This window comes from Alosa pseudoharengus, unplaced genomic scaffold (assembly GCF_046254945.1).
Source record: "Alosa pseudoharengus isolate Yale_2024_CS ecotype anadromous, Long Island Sound unplaced genomic scaffold, YU_APseudo_1.1 YU_APseudo_1.1_scf_18, whole genome shotgun sequence".
Classification (NCBI taxonomy): domain Eukaryota; kingdom Metazoa; phylum Chordata; class Actinopteri; order Clupeiformes; family Clupeidae; genus Alosa; species Alosa pseudoharengus.
In genome coordinates, this window is record NW_027468650.1 from 31,290,430 (window position 1) to 31,315,472 (window position 25,043).

Below are 25,043 nucleotides of genomic sequence, written 5' to 3' on the forward strand. Positions count from 1 at the left end.
TGTATGTCCTTAAAGTTTGTAGATGGGGGTCAGCCAGTCAGTTGACTCTAAGTATGAAAACTTTAGTAGCACATCAGCTCTCTCCATCCAGACAGAGCGGATTTTTAGCTGCACCATGGTGCTAGTTTCTGAACTCATGTTCCCCACACCCAGACTATGAGCACATGGTGCCACCCTCCTGTGACCATAGCCTGCCCATGGTGCCACCCTATGGTGCCACCCTCCTGTGACCATAGCCTGCCCAGAAGGCCGTGTGGGGGTGAGGGTAGTTGGAACTTTCCTCTAATTCTGAAGTTCATTGATTTGACAATATCAGGCCATCATCATATCTATGCTATCTATCTATCATCATCATATCTATGCCCTCTATATCTATGCTAATGCTATATCATATCATTATCACTAATTGTGATATGATATGTACTGTACATGCCTTTACGGGTTAGATAGTTTTATGCCCCATCTTCATAAACTGCCATGGTATCTGATACAGTCAGTATTGCTCATGGTGACATACTGTTACAGCAACTGGACACTTATAATTATTTATGGCATCATATGACATCGTCCATACCAGTATTAGGGCATTGATGTTGGTCTTATGAAAACACAGTTCAAGATACCGTACAGTTACAAGTCACACAGAGGAAGCCAATGATGATGAAGTGACACAGAGAAGAAGGGATAGAGGAAGAGAGGTAGAGAGAGAGAAAAGGGAGAAGGGACAGAAAGAAATAGAGAAAGACTGTTGAGAATGTTATAGGAAAATAGCTGTTGAGAATGTTATAGGAAAAAGGAGGGGAGTCAAAGCCTTGTAAACGCCAGCTGTGTCAGCTGTGTGTGTCCAGTCCTGTCCAGTCCGAGGTGGCGGTGCACTCACCCCGGTGCTGTCATTGCCCACGGTGCTGCAGCCGGCCAGGCAGGGGTTGAAGTAGGTGATGCCATCGGAGCCGCACACAGGGGCGTACTCGTGGATCTTACAGCCGCAGTTCACATTACAGCTCCCTGTCAGGTTCCTGTGCGTCATGGTGAGCGTGGGCCTGGAGAGGGAGAGAGAGAGAGAAGGGCGTTTTATTAAAGACAGGCAGAGAGAGAGAGAGAGAGAGAGAGAGAGAGAGAAGGGCATTTTATTAAAGACAGGCAGAGAGAGAGAGAGAGAGAGAGAGAGAGAGAAGGGCATTTTATTAAAGACAGGCAGAGAGAGAGAGAGAGAGAAGGGCATTTTATTAAAGACATTACATTTCCATGTCTTGTTTTGGTCTGGGTTTGGTTTAATTGTCTGTGTGTCAGCAAGATTATGCAAAAAACTACTAGTCCAATTTTCACAACCATTGGTGGAGGTGTCTCATATGGGCCATTCAATTTTGAAGGTGGTCCAAATCACAGGCCGAATCCAAACAATGTTTTCACTTCTTTAGCTCTTTGAGATTTCGCTTTGCCATTTGGCCTATGTGGACGGCTGTGCTCTCCCAGAGCTTTCTAGTTCATTTATGCAGATTAATATACATTTTCATCTGAGCGCTCAAACCATACACTTGGTTTTGCAACTTTAATACATGCAGTTCCTGTAGCTCATCAGCCAGAGAGAATGGTAGAGAGAGAGAAAGTGAAATGGTGGACTACAAAAAACAGGCTCATCTACTGTACACCTGTGTTGTCCTAAATGTACTCATTGCTCAACTTTGAAACTTATTCCTAAGCTTTGAAAAAGATACATCAAATTGTGAAACAGGGATGCTCTTTGCCCTGAAAAAGGAAAAATATTTTTTTTCAAGCTTTCCTCTGCATCCTTTAATAATGGAAAGACCAGGTGGAATCCATTGCATATTCTCCCAACAATATCACAGTCTTTGCCATGTCTGAGACCTCAAATCGTAACCTTTGAATCCATGTGGATTAAGTCTCTTCAGTCATTGACAGACACAAAAACACCTGGAGGAAGTCAGTGACGGCAAGTGAGACAATTGGAGAAGGGGAGACAGAGGAAAGAGAGAGAGAGAGAGGGAGAAAGAGCGAAAGAAAGAGAGAGGGAGAGAGGGAGAGAGAGAGAGAGAAAGAAAGACACCCTGTATACACAGCCAAAGAGAATGTGGTGGGAACCAGGAGGCCAAACCCTGCTCCTCTCTCCCGTAAACACGACGCAGTCAACTGTGCCTCCTGCTGACTTAGCGCCGGCCGTCCCAGACAGAAAAACGGAACCCTCCACACCGACCACAGCCGGCCCACACTGAGGAGGATGAACCCATCGGCACCAACGACCCACAAAGGCCAGGGGGGGCTGCTGGATGGACACCAGGAAAGACCTGCATTTCCAGTCATCTCAGCTGTGTATGGATTATGCTACTGTATATCTGTATACCTTACCAGCAAGGGGTCCATATAAGGTACTAAAACACAATAGATCTAGTCAAGCCTTGTTTTAAAATTAGCTACAGAGGGTCCCCACCCAAACATAAACACTAACAAACAAACACACACACAGAAAGAGACACACCTTTCCTGAGAAGCCAAATGATGAGATAATGATTTCTGTGCAGCTAAACTAACACCAGAACCCGTCACTGTCTCCATCTGGCACTGGGTGCAGTCTAGGCTGGTTAATCTGCCACTGCATTTCTCCCCGTGACATTTCCGACTAGCGGCTAGCGTCGTCTCGGATTCCGCTTGAGCTCGTCTTCTGGACACCACGTCTTCATTAGCGCGAATCCCCCATCCACAAGCTCATTAAAGTTGTTTTTGGAGTTTTAGTGTTTTTTGGTCTTTTTCTAAACTCATTTTTGGCCATTTCTGGCCCTCTCTGTCACGATGCTGAGTATGTGGCACAACAGCGTCAGGCACCTGCTGACAAGAGGACACTTTACAATAAAAACTCATTAATAGCTGAAAGTATCATCTTCACGGGCGTCGCTGGTTTAATTGCACCAAAGGCTGCAGGAGATGGGAGAGGGCAAAAGTAGCCATCTATGTCTGCGCCTGAAATAGACTTTTTCAAACAATGCAGACTTTCTCCCATCCTACTGACTGTCTTCTTTCTGGGTGTAAATAAACTCTGATCATGTGGCAAGCTGTGCCACCTTGAGAACTGGGTCGACACGACCTGGGAACGCAAAGGGGGTTGGGGTCAGGAGGCTAAATCGCACGGCTCTGAGAAGCAGCGAGCCACCATACGTTACAGTGCACCAGGGTCATTGTTAACATTCCACGAGTGAGTTTGACGCGGACTCCCCCGACACAAACCCCCCCCCCCCTCTTTGGTTCTTTCATGCGAGGCCCCTCTCAGTTTCCTGTTATGTCTTGTACAAACACTCCTGCTCCGCTCGGGTGTGTGGGTGCAGGGCAGTGCCTTCCCAGCAGCAGAAGTGGCTCACAGCTCATACCAGAGCTACAGTGAGCGAAGTCAAATCAGCCACAATGGCTACCTTGTGGTGGGGGGTGGGGGGGGGGGGGGCTTTGCCATCTCCACAGCCCCTGGACTGGAGGCACTGAATGGGCCTCACTGCATTAGCACGGCCCCATAACACAGGCCAAGAACAGGCTGCGCATATATGGGATATTTACACACATTTAGGAGAACACAAGGGGGCTGTGTGTCAGAGTGATTTAAATCCCTGCCAGAGCTGCAGTAGCTATCCCCCCAGGCCCAGGGCGCAGTGCAGCATACCGTCTGTGCAAGCTCTGTGCACCAGTACGAAGCAGCAGTGCACCACTGCTAAATGGACACACAGAGGGGGCGCTACACTGATGGCTAAACAGACATGTAGGGCGAAAGGTTTGTAAAGGTTTGTAGGGAGACGGACAGCAAGACAGGCAAATCAATACATACCGGAGATACTGATAAACACAGACAAAGACGCAGACATACTGGCAGACAGACACAGACTGCCAGATGGATGGACAGAGAGAGAGAAAGAGAGGAAGAGAAAGAGAGAGAAAGAGAGAGAGAGAGAGAGAGAGAGATGGGCAGTCAGTTAGATGGCCAGACAGATGGGCAAAGGATTTTCTTTGGCAGTATGGGTGGGTGAATATATCACCAAACAGACAGCCGCCAGTCAAGCAGGCAGACATTGTATGAAATAGTTGGCAGAAATATGGACAGACAAGCAGACAGACAGACAGATTAACAGACAGACAAGCAGACAGACAGACAGACAGATGTGGCAGACATAGAAAGACAGACAGACAGACAGACAGACAGATGGACAGCAGCATGAGTGAGACCAGCAGGCATGCAGGTGCGTACCCTGTGGTGTAGGGGATGTTGATGCCGCCCAGGTTGATGCTCTCGCAGCCCACGATGAACAGGGTGGAGAAGCAGAGCAGGGACACGCCGCTGCAGATCATGGCCAGCTTGGCCGACTCCCGCGCGCCCAGCTTCAGCTTCTTAATGATGTAGCCGCCCAGCACGATGCCCACCCCGGCACTGGGCACAATGATCACGCCTACGGACAGGTGGACAGAGAGAGAGAGAGAGATGAAGAGACAGACAAATAATCAGTCAATACAATGATGGGAGCCTGAAGATACATTAGATTTGAAGGGGAGTGAGACGAGACAAATATTAAGTCATATCAGTGTACAAAGCTCAATGATCAGCTTACCTAAGATAAGTAGAAAAAACAACATATATTCAGCTCTGTTAGAGTTGGCCTAGAGTAGGATGTCTCCATATTGTCTGATAACTAGCATTCTGTGCAATGAAAAAGCACTATATACTGTATAAATAAAGACTTACTTACTTACTTACTGATCAATTCCCTGCACATCTGTTGATGTTTTCTGTTTGTTTCATAGGTCTGCATTAAAAGTCAACTTCCTCCTCTACTAAACGGCTGAACTAATTAGCTTGGCTGTGCTGCATGCATATAAACATTCATGGCAGCGTGACAATTTGAATTTCAATTGAAAGAGTGAGACTGTCAGGGTGTGTATTTGAGTAGCGGAGGGGGAGAGAGAGTGTGTGTGGATATGTTTGTATTATATTATATATATGTAACACACACACACACACACACACCAAAACACACACAGAAAGAGAGACAGAGGAAGAGAAAGACAGACAGACGGAGAGGAACAGGAAGAGATATTAGGTATTATGCAGCATAAAAGAAGAGGTGAAAGATGGAGAGAGAGAGAGAGAGGGAGAAGAGAGAGGGAGAGAGAGAGAGGGAGAAGAGAGAGAGAGGGAGAGAGAGGGAGAAGAGAGCGAGAGGGAGAGAGAGAGAGAAGAGAGCGAGAGGGAGAGAGAGAGAGAGGGAGAGAGAGAGAGAGAGAGAGAGAGAGAGAGAGAGAGAGAGAGAGAGGGAGAAGAGAGCGAGAGAGACAGTGATATCCCTTGAGTGGAGTGTAACTGTGTCTGATGTGTCCACAGGGCAGCTGGAGAAGAGACTGGCGATGGCAGCACCAATTACACCCCGCTTACTCATGCGTCAACGTCAGCTCCCCCTGCTCTGGCAGGAAGTGATGTCGTTCCCCCCTGACAGACACAATCTGGCTGTTCCGTCGTGATGAGCTTGTTGGGAGTCCTGACTCAGACCAGTAGGCCGGCCACTTAGGGGATCACTGCTGCGCGCTGAAGCGATGGAAGGGAACGCGATGTGTGGACGAGTGGACTGTATGAGAGGACCTGAAGGGGAGCAGGGGCACTCGAGCAGCCCACACAAGTGTCTCAAGGAAACGCGCCACCAGGACAAGGCGTTTCACTGCACAGACACGCTATAAAAACAGCCTCCGTGACATCTGCGTCACACACATAGTGCCCAGACCATCTGCAGACCGATATTCCAACAAGGATATCCTGCGCCCTCCCTGACACCCTCAGAATCTCCTATGTCTGGCTTTGCCTGGAGCCATACACACTGGCTCCATTGAACTCAGCCTTTCCCTTCAGTTCAGCTGCTGCACGGCGAAGCCAAGGCAAAGCAAAACACACTGACATTGACTTGGCCACTGCCAGGGCTCTCCGGGGTCTGGGGGCAAATGAGCTGTAAGGACAGCCTGTCCAGGGGATTAGGCTACTGCGGCTAACAGAAAGATAGAGAGAGTGAGTGAGTGAGAGTGAGAGAGACAGAGAGAGAGTGAGTGTGTGAGAGAGAGAGAGAGAGTTGGCACTATCGTGACAGAGGGAGACAGAGAGAGTGAAAGAGAAAGAGAGAGTGGGTTGGCACTGCTACCATGCTGCCATTGAGGGGCGACCGCCTCAAACAGGGCCCACACACGTGCTAGCCGCCCGCTGCTGCAGCTAATTTCGCTGGATTTAAATGTCAAAGGCGTGCCAGCCGGTGCCGTGCAAATCCACTGGACATGCGCAATAAGAGCAAGGCTGAGTGCGTGCCAGCCAATCAAATCTCCGAGACACAGAGAAGCCAATCAGAAGACAGTGTCCCAAAGGGGCCAGGACACACAGCAGCCAATAGACGCCCTGCCTATCTGACATTTCCTCATTTCAGAATCACTCATCTGATGCCACAGATGGACGCTCGTGGCTGTGACCGTCTCTGGTGACTGCCAGCTGAGTGACAGCGCAATAGCATCGTATTACATCTTCAGTTATGAGATAGTCGTTCTGCAGCACGCCCTTACACAGCCTAGCCCTGTGCCAGCCGGCACACACACATGCCCAGGAGAGGCTGACTCTGAAATGGCTCCGCTCCACAACTGGGCCAGAGATGGGCCCCATCCACATAGACATGCACTGCCATCTGAGATACGCCTCAATCAGTAACAGTAAGAGCATCACTTGGCACCTGATAGACTGGAGCTAATGACTAGCTAAAAAGCTGAAGAATCTTACACAGGACATTGCATTTTGACTGTGATGACTGCATTTGAAAACAGCCAGAACTGAATTAAATTACATTTAATGAAAACGCATGATCTACGCCCAATCTGTACAGACATAAGCTGTTGGCTAGATCCCCTCCCTATATGCGACTCAGCATGGGCATAAAATAGAGCTGTCCTCGCATCAACAAGCACCAGACTGCCTAAAGCTTCTGATCATCTCCAAAACGCATCTGCTCTGGGGCGTTAAAAGCTCACTCAGGATTAAAAGCACATGTTCTCAGAGCCAAGCTGGGCAGACTGGAGGAAAATCCAGGTAAAAAAAAGAAGGAATACATTAACAAGTCTTTGTAAACTGTGAAAGCACAACTGCACATCCTCGAGTTAAATTTAGACGTGCGAATGTGTGAACACGCATAACGAGAGAGGGAGGGGGGGGGGGGGAGAAGAAAGAGAGTTCCGTACTCGAGTCCCCTCCTGTGCGTCACACAGAAAAGAAAGACCGGAGAAAGAGGGAGAGGGAGAGAGAGAGAGAGAGAAAGTGATCGGAGAGAAAGGAAGGAAGGTGGAGGAAAGGCAAAAGAGAGAAAAAGAGAAAAAAAGCAAGAGCGCGCTTAGACGCAAACATAGTGAAGAAGGGGAAAGAGGAAAAACAGGAAAGACGTGGGGTGAGGACAAGAAAACACAAGGATAGGAGAAAACAAAAGGAATGCCGCAGGAAATGGATGGCTCAGGAGAAAGAAGGAAGGAGGGAGAGAGAGAGAGAGAGAGAGAGGGAGAGAGAGAGAGGGCCTCTGTTGGAGGAGCTGCTTAAAGATGTGCTGTCTGAGTCAAAGCGTGTGTACGGTCATTCATCCCCCTCTCCATGACCTGACGCTACTGGGGGCCTGACAGCAAAGGCTGCTGGGAAACAAGGGGGGGGGGGTTGAGGGGGAGGGAGGGGGGTAAGACAGACAGGCAGCACACAATGCAGCAAGTCACGCAATGGGGTTCCATGCTGCCAAGCAGGATTCCCTGGAGAGGCTGTGGGGAGCAGTGGGGTTGGAGGAGACCGGAGGGAGTCAGGGAGGATGTCAACCACACAACAACAACCACCCGACAACCAGTGGTGAAGAGAGGGCCGGTGGAGGTATGTAGGAAAGGACAACGTCAACAACAACAACAACAACAACAACAACAACAGCCAGGTGCAAAACACCACATCAGGGCATGGCCTTGATGAGCAGGGGCCTATTGCACAAAACTAGGATAAGGGATTAAGCCGGGATATCTTGGTTAAATTGGCTCCCAAACTGGCTCAATTTATCCGTGATCCAGTTGCACAAAAGCGGGATAGGGGGCAGCAGGATATGTTATGGTATAAGTTACCATGGCGATTTATTCTTTGGAGCTAGCCTGCTCCAGACCAGGCTAAGTTCCAGGATCTATTTAATCTCATCCCTTATCTCAGTCAGCAGTCACCACAAACGGAAAACAATAATTATTCCACTGCCCACTACACATTGTTATCACATATACCTAGACCCATTGTCATTATTTAAATGTTTGTGATCATTAATTAACTTTTACATACTCGCCATTCCCGACCTGTCATGCGACAATGTGACATCACGGGAGTGCCTATTCATTTCGCACGTGGTGGTCGCGGAACTAGTTGCAATATTCTCCTAAACAGAGGTGTTGCTGTTTGTTGCCTGTTGTGAAAAGGCTATCGCTACCTACTTCACACCGTAGAAGAAGCAATGAAGCCGCTAGTTGCCATGGTAAATCAGTGAATCTGTGATCGGTGGCGGGGTCTATTTGAGGGAGCCGTGAGCGCGCACTTATCCAGGATAGGTTTCACCTGGCTTGATGAATCCGTGTCTGCTCATCCTGGTTTGGTCTTTGTGCAACCAATTAAGCCTGTACGCTCTTGTTTTGGATTTATTGAGCGCAGCTCAGTAACTTATCCCGGATGTCTTAATTCTGCTTTGGTGCAACGGACCCCAGAGCTCACTGGGAAGCTGTGTTGCGGAGCCAGTGGGGGGAGTGGGGGTGTGGAGAGCTGGAGGGAAAGGCTGAAAGAAGAGGTCGTGCAGGCAGTATGGCCATGCCACACTCGGCCATGTCAGAGGGACTGGTGTGGCCAGCTGGCAGCGGCAATGGGGTGGAGGGATGGGGGGGAGGGGGGTGGAGGGATGGTGGGGAGGGGGGTGGAGGCAGGGAGGGCAGTAACCAGACAGAATGCTACAGCACATCATGCTGGGTCACGTCACGTCTCATCATCAGGATGGGCACTAATGAGCAGGGTGGGCTGACAGATAGCCTCTCTCTCTCTCTCTCTCTCTCACTCACTCTCACACTCATTCTCTTCCTCTCTCTCTCCCTCTCTCTCTCCATCTCTCTCTCTCACACTCATTCTCTCTCTCTCTTACTCATTATCTTACTCTCTCTCTCTCTCTCACACACACACACACACACACTCACCCCCCCCTCTCTCTCTTGCCACCATCTTGCTTTTGCTCTCTCTCCCTCTTGTTCGATCAGCAGCCACCATGTTTCTTGCTGTTGTTGTTGTTGTTTTGCCAGCTTCTTTGGTTTCATTATGTATGCATGGTTTCTCTATAATGTACAGATACATATTTAAATGTACCTACTTTTGTCCCGAGATCCTTGTTCAGTGTCAGTGACTCCCTGTCTCATTCTCTCTCTCTCTCTCAATTCAATTCAATTCAATTCAATTCAATTCAATTCAAGGTTGCTTTATTAGCATGACTGTAAGTAAGTACAGTGTTGCCAAAGCACAATTAAAACAGCATAACAATTAGAACATTGGCAGCATTACAGGAAACAGTAACATGAAAAATTGTGTGTATACCCTCACTTTCTCTCTCTTTTTACACACACACACACACACACACACACACACACACACACACACACACACACATGCATGTGATCACACACACACACACACTCTCTCTCTCTCTCTCTCTTTCCCTCTCTCTCTACCTCTTGTTTCCTCTCTCTCTCTCTCTCTCTCTCTCTCTCTCTTTCCCTCTCTCTCTACCTCTTGTTTCCTCTCTCTCTCTCTCTCTCTCTCTCTCTCTCTCTCTCGCTCTCTCTCTCTCTCTCTCTCTCTCAGGGGAGCCACCATGAGACTCATATGAGACGTGCCGCTGCATGAGAGTCTGTGTGCTGGGCTAAAGGGAGATGGAGATGTGAGTTCACACTGCCTCGCTTTGTTTCCATTCAAAAGATCATCTGCTGCAGCAGTCCTAAATGAGTGAAGTTGAGCTAGTTAAAACATATAAACATCTGTATTATAAATGTTCTTTCGGAGTGAAAGCCAGACCCAGCAACGTCAGCATGCTGCCACGGCTAGAGAGGAAGGACATATTAACTCTGTGAGTCAGAGCCTTTGTGTATGTGCCTGATTTATAATTGGCTTCAAATCCATTAAAGTGAACATAGTCTGCCATTACTGCCTGTGAACACACTCTAAGTACATTGACCACTATGACTGAGTGGCATAGGCAGTGGCACGCATGGTTAAGAACACACTGATAGGTTTCTAATATTTCTCATTAGTACTTGCTAAAAATGCACACACACACACACACACACACACAAAGCTTAATGTCCTGGGCTTATGTGGAAGGTCTGTTTTATGACAAATGACAGGGATCACCTTGACAACAAGCTCTCCAAGGCCTTTTTACCAATTTGTTCTAAATGATTGGACCGGATGTAATCTATTAGAGTACACTGCAAAGTTGCTGGCCATGGACTTCCAGTCCAGTAATTTCCGAGCATCACTAAGCAGCGGATGTCCTTGTGTGTGTCACTCCACTTAAGCAAGACATCCATGTCGTGCGTGTGTGGAGTAGTCACGGTAACCATACAACCAAATTGTCTCTCTCTGGCAGTATCCTTGGCAACAGGGCTGTGGAAGCAGCCCGCACCGCTGAATCTGTGGCCTGCTGGTTGGCAATATGGTCGCTTTTGACGCAGGAGGGCTGGTCATGCTTTATTGCAGATTGTGGTGCTCAATCTCAACGTTTCCATAATACAATGGTGTGTGTGTGTGTGTGTGTGTGTGTGTGCAATCATAAGGATAGTGTCTCATGTATCAACCACCTTGTTGTGACAGGATGCTAACGGACTGAAGGACACAGAGAGTCCACTGTGGCTATTCTTACAGGCCTGCTTGGGTCTCAGGGGAGCGTCCAGAGTGCAGCACTTACTGCCCAGCACTGCCTGCTGCTCTGGCTAGTGGTCCAGGAGTCTGGCCGACTCTGGGAGAAGGCCAACCTGGTCAGGCCCAGGTAAGGCAGAATTGCACCAGATCAGGGTCAGGACTGATCTAAATACAGCTACTCGTTGGAAGGACACTGGTGCAGATCAGATGGACTTTGAAGCATGCTGAGGCGACCGCCGACCCGGCTATCAGCACCTGAGAGGACCTGGATGAGTAGAGCCCAGGCCTGCCCTAAACGAGACAAGGGTGCACCGAATCAATGTCCAAACCCGACCCAAAAAGGTGTTCTGGTCATCAGTTCATAAAGCACAAGGACATCTGGACTGAAGCCAACCCTGATCCAAGCAGGATCGAGACCCAGGTCCAGTTCCATCACAGTTCTATCAGATCTGGGGCCAGAACTGTTGGAGAGGACGCTACTAGTTGGCTGTGCGCTGATAAGCATGACAGGCTCTTTGCTGCACACATAAAGGCATAGAGGCGCAGCGCAGGTATGGTGGGGGCAGACATGGACACCTTGTGCTGTTCCTACATGTCTGTGTGGCCCTCATCTCGTGCCTGAGGGCAAGATGGGCATCTAAGAAAACAAAAACGTCTTCCCTCATGTTGTCGTCTTTGTGCTAAATGGTGCCTGCTTCTGTGTGTGTGTGTATGTGTGTGTGTATGTGTGTGTGTGACATAGCTTTCAGCTGATACGCTGATGTGTGTCTGACTGCGTGTGTAAAAATATGTGTTTGTGTGTGTGTGTGTATGTGTGTGTGTGTGTGTGTGTGTGTGCGCGTGTGTGTGCGTGTTTAAGAGAGAGAGAGAGACAGTTTGAAACAGATGGCAGGTAGTGAGAAAAATGATTGCCAGTGAGACATCAGAGATGTGAAAGCGAGAAGAAGAATAGGGCAGGAAGAGGAGAGGGGAGGAAGAGGAAGAAAAAAAAGAAGAGGAAGGAAAAAAGAAAGGGGGATGTGTAGTAGTAGAGGCGTAGACAGAGAGCATAGAGGAACAGAGCACAGAGCACAACCAGTCAGAACGGACAAAAGACGGAAGAGAGGAGAGGAGAAGCAGAGGAGAACTGGAGATAGTGAAAGGGGTAAAGGTTGAGGTCAGGGAGAAAATAACGTACGTTTTCATAAGCAAGCGGTCCCAGAGCATGCTGTCTTACCGGTGTAGATGCTGGCACTGGATGCGGGGATGCCGAACTGCGACTCGATGAACTTGGGGATGAAGGTGATGAAGGCGGTGACGATGGCGCTCTCGGCCGTGTAGGACAGGCTGACAAACAGGAACGTCATGTTGCTCAGGATCCGCACGGCCGCCTTGGGCATGTCTAAAGAGTGACCGCACACACACACGCACACACACACACGCGCGCGCACACACACACACACACACACGCACACACACGCACACACACACACACACACGCACACACGCGCGCACACACACGCACACACACGCACACACACACAAGAAAGTTCACGTCAGTGAGTGTGTGTCCCCATCACACTGGCCACAGCAACATGCCACGGCAGCAGAGGGCAAGCGTGCCCTCGGAGCTGGCCAGAGGACATTCGTCACACCAGGGGGTCACCCGGCGACTGCTTCATCACCAGGCCTGTCCATCACATTGCTCCAGACAGACATACACGCAAGTACACAGCAGAGAGATGCCATGCTAGAAATAAGCTGTTTTGGCTGGCTCTGTCTGAAATGAGGCAGAAAGTAAAGTGCATTCAATCACATTAGATTAAACTGTCTTTTCAACACAGCAAAACTACAAAACGCAGGCCCTCACTTTAGCAGGGAATGGGTGAAGATATAGTTGATGAGAGAAACATTCTCAAAGTTTGTTCACGTTACAACGCTACAACGCAACCTCTAGTCCAGCCATCACCAAATGGCGGACCGCGGTCCGAGTCCGGACCGTGACGTGATCCTATCCGGACCCAGACCATAATAGCCTAATTTAGATTTTCACGTAATATTTCAAAGCTGCGCTAAATGTTTCGTTGGTTAGGATAACAGCATTTACCTAAGGAGCCATCATTTCGCTTGCTGCTACTCAGCCAGTGAAATCTGTGAATTCTGATAAAGTCGAGTCAGTGAGTAAAGTAGCCTACTATGGACGTTAACGATAAGCAAGTTATTTTCAAATCATCGATTGCTCAAAGAGGAGAAAGCTAGACAGCGAGAACAGAGCTTTATATAATGATACGGGGGCAATACCACGCAAAACTGTCACGTCCGTAACGCCAACTAAATATGGATGCGGAATTGCCCTGGACCTCTTCTATAGATTCTGAGACAGGCGATTTTAAGCGCCAATTTGAAGCACCTCTACTAGACAAAGCATATATTTTGAGCAAGCATAGGGTAGGCTAGGCCCATTCAACAGTGAACTGAGACCACAGAATATTTTACGATTTAAGAAGGCAATATGATTGATCCACCACAATCTAGTAAGCCTACATGCATTCACTGCCCAACAACGTGATATTCCTGGGTTTCCAGGATTTCGGGTCAACATAAAAAATAAAAAATAAATAAAAAAAATTAAACTTGCTGATTAATGGGTTCAAGGAACCAGCTGTGGAATATCCATCCTTGTCTCAGCTCAAATTTTATTTTAAGTTCACGTTAAGATCTTAAAAATAGCCAAGGCTAGGCCTACTCAGTTTTTCTCCCCAATTAGGCTACTCTTATCTTGACTTATTTCTCCTCATTTCGAATGTTGCCTTTTAGGCTACTTATTTTATTTCACATTAAACATTAGGCCTAGGCCTACAATTTTCTATTTCTTGAATTTCCCCTTGGGGATCAATAAAGTATCTATCTATCTATCTATCTATCTATCTATCTATCTACAACTAGGCTCCATCCATCCATCCTAATATTATACATACATACATATACATAGCCTAAACACGCTAGTTAAACATTATGATGCTCCGGACCTTTGCTTGAGGACATTTTCCGTAACTGGACCTCACTGAAGATTAATTGAATACCCCTGCTCTAGTCTAAACATTGTGTTTTTAATCTTGGTGGACTGAGTGTGGGATCTAGAAGGTGCTAGGCAGAGACTTGCAACCTTGGGGTACTGAACACACTGACTGCTTACCACGCTTCAGTGCAAACCACGCAAATCGATTCTTAAATTAATTGGTTCTGAAATGGTTCAAGAGCTCTGGTTTCCCAACAGTGTGTATGTACAGTATGTGTGTGTGTGTGTGTGTGTGTGTGTTCCTTAAACTTGACTGAGAACAACACTAAGGACTCTTATGCCACCTCATAGCACTGTGCCCCAACCGTAGCTCAACACGCTCCACTCTGCGCCATTGTTCAGGAATGCTAATCCCCCGTAATCAGCCTTTAATTTGCTCCTGGACCTATGACTTGTCACGTTACACACGGCAGCCTCCCCGCCGTAAAAAAAAAAGTGGAAAATCACCCAAAGCCTGGGGCGTGAAGAAAAGGAACAGGATTATGTGCTTTGAGAGTTTAATTAGCCCAGGGTCTGAGGAATTCCGAGCGGAGACCGCTCTAAAAAGTCAGGGATCGGAGACACTGCGCCTCTGTTGTGTGCTAATCTCACTAACCCAGATATTTAAAAGGGAGAGTGGAACTGGGTTACACAGCATCGCTCAGTGATGGTTTAAAGCACTGGGACGGTAAGCAGGGGTCATTGGGGTTGCCTAACTCTCATCCCAGATGTCTGACTTCCTGCTGAGTTCATAGGAAACCCTTATCTAATACACCTGGCGAGACACCTGGCAAACAGAATTTAGGGTGTTAACACAAACAGATAACATCTTAGAACTCAAACAGTGTGTCTTATCAGGCAGGCACCCAATCAGGCAGAATACACCTTGCCACTGTCACCTTTTTACATATTTCAAAATGATATATAACTGTTACGACCCTGTGGGTCGTTTCTGTGTGTTCCTTGTGTCTGTTCTCTCATTGTGTGTCTTCTAGGCCGATTGGTGCAGCTGGTGCAGCTGATTGGTGCAGCTGATTGGTGCAGCTGATTGGGGTGGTGATGCAATTGGACGTCACGGCCGCCTGTCCCTTTATAAGTGGCTGGCTGACGTCATATTGGAGCTCTCGCTCTTGCTCGCTTCGGAGATCACTTTTTGTTGCCACCACCGAACTTCGCCGCCGCTAGGGCCAGCTTCGGGCCCCGAGCAACCACCGTCATTTTTTCCACTCCCTGGGGTAAGAGACCTACTTTCTAGGCCTTGTTTTGTAGTAGCTTCTGGTCAGTTTTTCCACACTGTTTTTTTTGTTGTTATTTAAACTATTTTTGTATTAATAAATACACGTTAATGTTACGTTTCGTTGTCTGCCCGTTCTTCACGATTCAAAACGATATCCCACAAGCCCTAGAAAGGGATATCGCTGAACGCTGGGTCTCCGAGGGCCCCCGGATTCCCGCAAGTCTAATTCGGCTAATCTGGTTAAAGCGTAGATATTCACCACAGCACCTGTTAACCACGAGCATGAAGCAGTGCAAAATGGGATCATAATAATTAAAATGGTAATTGCCGCGTTCCATTTCAGGGGAAATGCTAATGTCGGTCTGATTCGGGAGTAAAAGGCAGATGGTTAAATGATGAGCGTAAAATGCCTCAAAATAATTTTTCACCATTTCCAAACGAGGGAATAATGGATGGCTCTACATGCTGTTATTAAAAACCTAAAGCAGATGTGGTAAGCATAGGGCCCAAAGTGGATAATAATAGATCACCACCAGCGTGTTATGTGAACAACGTTCAGTCACTGAAAACAGTTGATGAGTTCATATTGTTCATATTATTTGTTTAACAACTGTTCTTGCAGTGTCCCTAAATTTCCCTCAGAACAAATAAGATGTCTGTCTGTTTACAGTCAGTTTCCCGTACAGAGGGCCTCTTATTGTAAGAGCAGAGAAGCCACCCGACAGAAGTCAACAATGAATTGGTGCATGCAATTAAGAGGAAGGGAGAAATATCACACAAGAGGCCATGTAGGGCTTTTTCCCTCTTTCCCTCTCTCTCATACAGTCCCTCTCTCTTATACAGTACATACATATATATATACATGTATTTTTAAAAAAGACTTTAAACACACACTCACACACACAGATGCACATACACACACACCTAGTCTGAAGTGCTGCAGCAGATTCTTGCAATCCCTCACATGGAGGCCCGTGCGCCTTATGTAATCTGCATTCTTCCACAACTATCTCTCTTTTAATTCAATCAGAGCCATCTCTTCACAGCCGTTGTGCATGCCTTTTCTCACACAGGAAGTGTGTGTGTGTGAGTGTGTGTGCGTGTGTGTGTGTGTGTGTGTGTGTGTGTGTGTGGATCTTGTCTAGCTCAGCAGCAGCAGAGAGCTCTAATGAGTTGTGTAGGTGTTCTCCGGGGACCTCATTTAGGCTAAAAGCAGACTCGTCACTGCAGAGGAACAATATGACTGCTATTAATCCCGGACTTTCCTTCCTCGGCGAAGGCGGTTCCGTTTGATGCGCAGGACAAGCTGGTTCCATCAGTACAGCACATGCCAACAACTGTCTCATCTTCAAGCCTCTGCCTCCCCTTTGAACTTCACTGGGGATCCCCCTCAGTCTGCAGATGAACCAGCATCGTCTGCTGCACCAATCTCCCTCACGTCTGAGTCAGTGTGGATTACAGAAATTCTCCTTTTTGATTTCATTTTGTAGCCTCTCCATTGAATTCAGCTACTACTGTTGTTGTTGTTGTTCTCTTCCCTGATATTATTTGATTACTTGACGTTTTGCTGACGACACAACTCTGGTGGGTCTCATCACCAAGGGCGACGAGACTCAATAGAGGTTGGAGGTCGACCTTCTGACCACGTGGTGCAGGGACAACAACCTCCTGCTGAATGTCAGCAAGACCAAGAATATTGTTGTTGACTTCCGGAGAGGTCACACCGAACACCTGCCACTGACCATCGACAGTGCTGTGGTGGAGAGAGTGAGCAGCACCAAATTCCTGGGGGTGCACATCAGTGAAGACCTCTCCTGGACCACCAACACTGCATCACTGGCGAAGAAAGCTCAGCGCCGCCTGTACTTCCTGCGGAAACTCAGGCGAGCAAGTACTCCACCAGCCATCATGACCACATTCTACCGAGGCACCATTGAGAGCATCCTCTCCAGCTGTATCGCTGTGTGGGGCGGAAGCTGCACTGAATACAACAGAAAAGCTTTGCAGCGCATAGTGAACACAGCTGGAAGGATTATTGGTGCTTCACTCCCCTCCCTGAAGGACATTTACACCTCCCACCTCACCCGCAGAACTACCTCAGCCATTTATTGGCCTGACTTTTGCACTATTATATTGACTGTCTACTGTATGCACAATTGCACATATTCAACCCAAATTTTGCTGCTCTTATTTTCTTCATTGTATGTGCCTTCTTATTTTTACTTTTTATATTGTTTACTTGAATGTTATGTTTGTCTGTGGACCTAATTGGTAAAATATGTCTTGTCTCCACCGTGGGATAGTGGGAAACGTAATTTCGATCTCTTTGTATGTCTTGACATGTGAAGAAATTGACAATAAAGCAGACTTTGACTTTGACTTTGACTTTGCTTTGGGTAAGAACGTTAGAGCGCAAGAACGTAAGAAAAGCATCTTCCAAATGGGTTAATGAGAAAATGACAAAGTAAATTGAGTTAAATCTGTAGTAAAGAGCACAGGGGAGGGTGTGTGAGGCCATACATCAGACGTACCTTTGATGTCCTTGCCGAAGCCCATGGAGGAGGTGACGGTCTGGCCCTTGCTGTTGGACTTCTCCTTCATGACCTCGTCGTCGCTGGACACGTCGTCGGCAGCGCTGAGCTTTTTCTTCTTCTTCTTGTGGCGCGGCGGCAGCTTCTTGGGGAAGGTGAACATGGGGAAGATGACGAGCAGCATGGCGATGGAGCAGAGCAGGAAGCCACTCCACCTGGGGGGGAGGTCACAAGCTGAGGATGTGGAGGAATCTCTCTCTCTCTCTCACTCACTCATACACACACACACACACACACACACACACACACACACACACACACACACACACACACACACACACACACACACACACACACATGCACACACACACACAGTTCTCCATGCACACCGACAACATATTTCATACAACTGTGCACAGACTCCTGTTGTAGGTATTCATAAATACCCACAACACACTATCAACTTGTGTGTGTGTGTGTGTGTGTGCATGTGCATGTGTGTCTGAGAGTGTTTTTGCAATGCTGACACACTCACATGCGTACTCGCGAATACAAACATGGGCCAAAACCAAATACCTGGCTGGTCCAGGCTTCCTTGCACGGACACACATAACAAAGGCAGGCCGATAAAAGCAGATAAATGACTGCCATGACTGTACACTGACTAAACGAATAAAGTGTGCTCACACACGTGTGTACAATATGCCTCCATACATCCACACGTGCACATCAGCACACACACACACACACACACACACGAACATGGAGAACACCATGGCATCAGGCATCAGATAAGGCCACAACAGAGCACACACACTCCTCCTGTACAGATGACAACCAATGTGGATCTGCAATGCTTGTACACACACACACACACACTCACACTCATCATTACACAGGTAAACACACATCATGACACACTGATGGCACTCACTCATACGACACTGACACGTGCACACACACACACACAAACACAATCACAATCACAGACACAGACACACAGACAAATAAAGACCAGCTCACTCACCAGTTGCCCACGAAGCGTGGGTCACTCTGGTCAATGTTGACGATGGTTTTGGGGTCCACGTAGAACCCAATCAGAACTCCGCCAAGCAGGTACCCCGCCGCTGGACCCAGGGCCCCCATCACGTACATGATGGCTGCAAAAAAACACACACACACACACACAGATTTTAATTATCAGTTCCAGAACAAGCTCACATCCGTGGATATTAGCCTCCCCCAGGTGCAGGGCAGGCATTTCCGCCTCACCCATTAAACCTGCTAATGAGTCACTATGTTACAAGGAGACAAGGCCTGGAGGCCCAGCCAAGGAGGAGGAGAACCAGTGACATTTCAGAGAGCGAGAAAAAGAGACAGACAGACAGAGAGAGACAGAAAGAGATAAAGAGAAAGAGCGATACACAGAGAGGGGGGAGTAGAGAGAGAGAAATGCCTCCTCCTTGCTGCTCACTATGTATATTCCTGCCATAAAGAAAGGACATGCTGAGGTGAAATGTATACCACCTAAATAAGAACATGCACTCAGCCACATGGACACATGCCCACACAAACAAACACTATAGAAAGCTCCTTTTGAATTTTTTAATTTGAGAGAGAGCAAGAGAGAGAGAGAAAGAGAGAAATAGAGAGCGAGAGCAAAAGGAGAAGATATTAGCATGGGGCCATGGCTCCCTTTATCTTTCTCTCATCAGGCATCACGGCCCAGTGAGCTCCTCCACTGGACAGAGGAGGAAGAGGAGGAGGAGGAGGAGGAGGAGGAGACAAATTAGGAAGATGTGAAAGGTGCTTGACACTGTGCTCTTTTACAGGAGGGGAAAGATGTGAGCTTGATGCAGAGCAGAGTGGAAAATAAGAACTACTAAAGGGAGAGGTGTGTGTGTGTGGGGAAGGGGGGTGTTTGTGGGGGCTGTTCTAGTCTCTGTGTGTGTGCGTGTGTGTGTGTGTGTGTGTGTGTGTGTGTGCTCAGCAGGCACCTGGCCACAGTTGCCACTGTACGCTTTTTTGTGTATCTGTGTGATGCACTGAATTTCAGCATTAACCTGGCTTTATGGTCCTACACAGCCAGCAAATGTATTTTAATAACCTGCATGTCTGAGTGTGAGCTGACACATTGGGGTTGAAGAGATTCCTGTGTGAGTGTGTGTGTGCGTGTGTCTGTGTGTGTGTGTGTGTGTGTGTGTGTGTGTGTGTGTGTGTGTGTGTGCGTGCAACTGTGTGCTTGTGTATCTTTACATGCTTGTATCTGTGGGGGAGTATGAGAGTATGTGTGTATGGTTTCAACAGTACTGGCTGAATTACAGCTATTCACAGACAAAAACTCTCTCTCTCTGTCTCTCTCTCTCATACACACACACTCTCCTTTACAGTTAATGGACGCAGCAATCTTGGAGATTCGAACTTGGGGTAGTTGGGGTTCGAACAAGCTGACGAGTAGGAATTACGACTTCAGAGGGTGTTCTAACTTCCTGCTCATAACTGGGAGATATGACTGAGAGATACTACTTATGAGTACAACTGGAACGAAACAATACAGCCCTGCCAAGCCTGTGGCCCCTGAGCCACATCCCAAACTCTCAGTGTCACGTGTTTGTGTGTGTATAAGAGAGACATTGTGTGTGTGTTTCAGCAGTGACGGCTGGCTTGGGGCAATACACACACACACACACACACACACACACACACACACACAGCGCCAGGCTGCGGTGCCCACGCCTGGATGCCCACCGCCAGACCTAATCTGTAATCCCAGTGTCCCAGCTGCCAGGCATAACACCCAGGCCAGGTTATGTAACACAGGGGCACACACACAAACCACACTTTGACTCTGCGAGGTCCTCAAATATGACCACACATACTAAAACAAACACACACTCACAGTTTCAACATCACACACACATGCTCCCATATAACATGGACTATGTAGGTAAGCTGACATGCACAGAACACACAGACCTGCCTTTACATACTCAATAACCACACACACTGTCAAAATAGGCAAACACATAAAGGAAACACACACAGATGCACACACACACACACATAAAAAACACACACACTCGCTCTGTAAAACTCACATACGTACACACACACACAGACACCAAAACAAAATGTACTATTCCACTAGGCTCACAGACAGACTGGAGACACACACATGCAAATACACACACACACACACACACAGAGTCTATGCCAGAGAAGCGGATCAGCGTGTTTGCAGTGCCTTCCATTAATCGGCAGCTCATAACTTCCTGAAGGGCAGCCAGACAGACTGTATGACTTTTCCCCTGTTATCAAAACAGTGAAACATTTCATAATCAGCATAATCAACTATTTCTAAAAATACCAAAACACTATTTACCAGACACACAACTTCCACACTCTGTTATCCTAATAAACACATGGGAGGAGACACACACACACACACACACACACACACACACACACACACACACACACACACACACACACACACACACACACACACAGACACCAGACACACACGCTGGAGACGTCCTATGAGAGGGCGGTGTAGGACATGGCACAGAGACAGAGAGAGAGAGAGAGGGAGACAACACACAGAGGCTGGGGTTTGTGGATTGCCTTAGCGAGAGGTTTTCTTACCAGTGGATATAGCGGAACTAGAGAAAGATGGGCAGAAAAAGGTTAATGAAGATAATGAAGAAAAAGATATTGACCGGCAAGAGAAACAGAAAGGAAATAGTGGGGGAAAGAGAAAGAGATAGAGAGAGAGAGAGAGAGAGAGTGAAGGGAAAGAAAGAAAACAAAAGAGAGAGATGCTCAAGCATGCCTGCTTCTAATGAGTCGGACACTCCAATACAATGAATCATAGTGAGTGCGGAGACCCTGCTGGCATGACCTAAGGCAGTCTTGGTCACATGACCGGACCCTCTCCCGAGTCACACACTCACAGACCTCATCTGTCTTAATCTCCTTCTGCATACCCATTGGAGACACCCACACCAACAACGGGAGCACCTTTGAACAGCAGCAACAAAACACACACACACACGCACGCACGCACGCACGCACGCACGCACGCACGCACGCACGCACACACACACACTCACACACTCCTTTAAAGTTCAAAAAACAGATATGTGAAGGGTAAAACTCTCCTTGACTGTGCTCAGCCATTTGCACTGAATGGGTGAAATGTAGCGGATGTCCTAAAGCTCTGTGTAAGGGGGAAACCCTGCCCACTGTGCCCACTGTGCCCAGCATTCAGGCTCATAGAACAACACAGAGGAGCGGGGGACTGGAAGAAATGCGCGCGCACACACACACACACACACACACACACAAACACAGTTGATAAATCCTCTTATCAGGCGAATGCAGTGTGCAGTGTACTGGACCAGAGACCAAAAGCTCACACATGAACTAAAGAGGGGGGAACGTATCCCATTTTCTAAAAAATGAGCCGGTCTTTGAGAGCCCCATCCGAGTATTAGCCATCATCAAAGTAAGTCAGAGTAGCACAGCTCTCTCACCGGGCGGCTCTACTGACATAAGAGAGCCTCTGGCCCAAACCTCAGGCCACTGCAGCAGGCCACTGCATCAAAGTGATTTGGCGCGGGATTTTAACAGTGACATACTGTAATCTTTCACACGCACAGATGAGGAGGATGAAGTTATTATGTGTGACCGTAAACTTTGTAGAATATGACCAATAGTCATAAACTTTAATCGGTTGGCAAAGCTAAAAAAACAACACAAATACCTGACAAGCAATTTCGATAAAGCGACTTTGGTGTAACAATGTAATCATGTCATGATGGCACCTAAAGACCCACGGCCGAGGGGCGATGTGTAAATAAAACAATATCCTTAGTTAGCTTGTGACACTCCACCCCATCTCTGTCCTCCAATCTCATCCAGTGCACTTATGTATTGACCACATGACTCCCCACAGATTAGACTGGAGGTAATCTAGTAGAGTGCCCCGTTGGTTAGGCGTGTCACTGAGAGTCCATGACACCATCACTAAGTGAAATCATCTCAAGGCTTTTAACTTAACAGCTCCATAAGAGCCACACTGCATTATAAATGGAGCAGGACTAACATCACAAATCCTGGGCAGACATGGTGTGGAGTGTGTTTGACTCTAATGATTGTTAAAACGCTAGTCTATGATGAAATGATATCAAATATTACTACACCATCCACACACTCAAACCTACTGTATATCCAATACTGGGACCCACAATAACAGATACCATGTGGGAAACACATGGCAATAACTGGCAAGGTTGAAAACAATGACCAATCCAAATAATGGCCTAATCCTGCCAACCCATTTCCCTCAGTCATTTGTTTTATAGCCATAGTGTAAGAATTACTAACATTTCATAAGACTCTACCCATAGCCTTACTTAGTGCAAATAGCAAACTTTTAGACTTTTCTATGTACAATATTATTTCTCAAAAACTGTGGTCTGAAGAAGTGCTTGGGTAGAAGTTGACAGGCCTGAATGTTTTATCCCACACACACACACACACACATATACACACACCCACACCCACACATTCACATTTACACACATTCACACACACACACACACACACACACACACACACACACACACACACACACCACAGATGATTAATGCGGTGGATTCACATCATGACATCGTTTTTGTCTGTTGTTTACTAAAGCGATAAGAAAGTTAGCTGAAAAAGATACTGAGGGAAGTTTGTGAAGTGTTTGTCAGCAGTGTTCTAATTGGCCTGATAGACCAGGGGCTGGAGTTACGTAAGAGAAAAATACGCTGACCTCAGGCTAAAACTAAACTGACCAAGTGCCTTTTGTGCACGTTACTGCACAGCACGGATGGATGAGGCATCTGCTTGGAGCACTCTGGGATAAGTCATGCAGCTGTCATTTTAGTCTGACCTTTTCCTTTTCTTTCCACCCTGAAAATGTGACAGGGAAAATTTCCATTAATCACTTAGAGGTGAATGGGATGCAAACACACTCACTCTGTCTCTCACAACACACACACACACAGACACACACAAACATACACTCATGCAAAAGGTAACCACAACAAGCATGACCTAAACCATGACCTTTGAAGGGCTAGGCAGGCTATACAGTTTTTAATTAACATCCACGCAAACCTCAGATTAATTAATCTGTCTAGTCGTTTGACAGATGATCACCTCCACTCCAGTGTCCATCATAAAGACGTGGATGAAGGCACTATCGCTGCCCTCTGTCTAAAGGTCACGCCTGGCTACCTGCATGTATATATTGTCTGACTAACACTGGGTAACAGCGTGCTGTGCCACCCGGCTCCCATTCATCATATTAACGGCGTTATGGTTAACTGAAGGGCGAGACCGCTCATAAAAACCAGAGACTCTTCATGAACGTCCTGCCACTTGGCCCAACGCCTAACACACGCACACACGCACGCACGCACGCACGCACACACGCACACGCACACACGCACACACGCACACACGCACACACACACACACACACACCTTGAAGGGCATTAAGAGGCCACAACAGGGCGGGGGGGGAAAACGCTGGCTCGGCAGTCAACCGCAATCGTCACGAGCAACGGCTGGCGTCACGGTGCAAGACACCTGGAATCTCAATAAGCGCAGCCCATGCAACACAATTATGCAATGGACCCGCCCCCCAACGACCACCAACGTCCTCCGACGCCCCCAACCCCCTCATGTCCCGTCACACGTGTGATAAACACGTCCTAGATCACTGCTGCCGCAGTGGAGCACCGAATGCAGTGGTGGCTGTTTATGTTTAAGTGAAGCACTGCGGAGGAGGAATTTAGAATCAAAAAATAAAAAAACCCGCCAGCAAAACAAAAGCCCCAAATGAGCCGACAGTACAGCATCAACGGCAGACCATAAAAAGGCCCTATGGGACGCATAAAAACCTCCAAGCAAAGGAGAGCAGATCTGCTGAGAGAGGAGTGAAGCACGCACACACACACACACACACACACACACACAAATACCGCAGCCCTCTGCCTCACACCTCAGCACCTGCCAAGGTCATCCTCACCTCGTCACCTCCCTACCCCACCTCTGCGCTGCATGCCCTGACTGACTAGTGCCGTGCTGGAGGCCTGAGCTGAGACACACTGATGGCCTCCCTAAGAGCTGAAGGTGACTGAGAGGAAAGAGGCGCTCTGCACTCTTCATTGATCACTCCCCATTTAGCTCCTCTCCCCAGGACAGCAGCCAGCTTGATATGCTAGG

At 47.7% G+C, this 25,043-nt stretch overlaps 1 protein-coding gene across 1 annotated transcript in view; it reads right to left on the reverse strand.

The window, feature by feature from the left end:
* Nucleotides 1–25,043, reverse strand: part of slco5a1 (solute carrier organic anion transporter family member 5A1) — a 55,125-nt gene that overhangs the window by 6,899 nt on the left and 23,183 nt on the right. The window contains exons 3-7 of the mRNA XM_076290917.1: nucleotides 18,793–18,925; nucleotides 17,766–17,980; nucleotides 12,177–12,341; nucleotides 4,241–4,439; nucleotides 881–1,040 (exon numbers count right to left, since the gene is read on the reverse strand). Of these exons, the coding sequence (XP_076147032.1) occupies nucleotides 881–1,040; nucleotides 4,241–4,439; nucleotides 12,177–12,341; nucleotides 17,766–17,980; nucleotides 18,793–18,925 (872 nt within the window). The remainder of the gene's footprint in view (nucleotides 1–880; nucleotides 1,041–4,240; nucleotides 4,440–12,176; nucleotides 12,342–17,765; nucleotides 17,981–18,792; nucleotides 18,926–25,043) is intronic.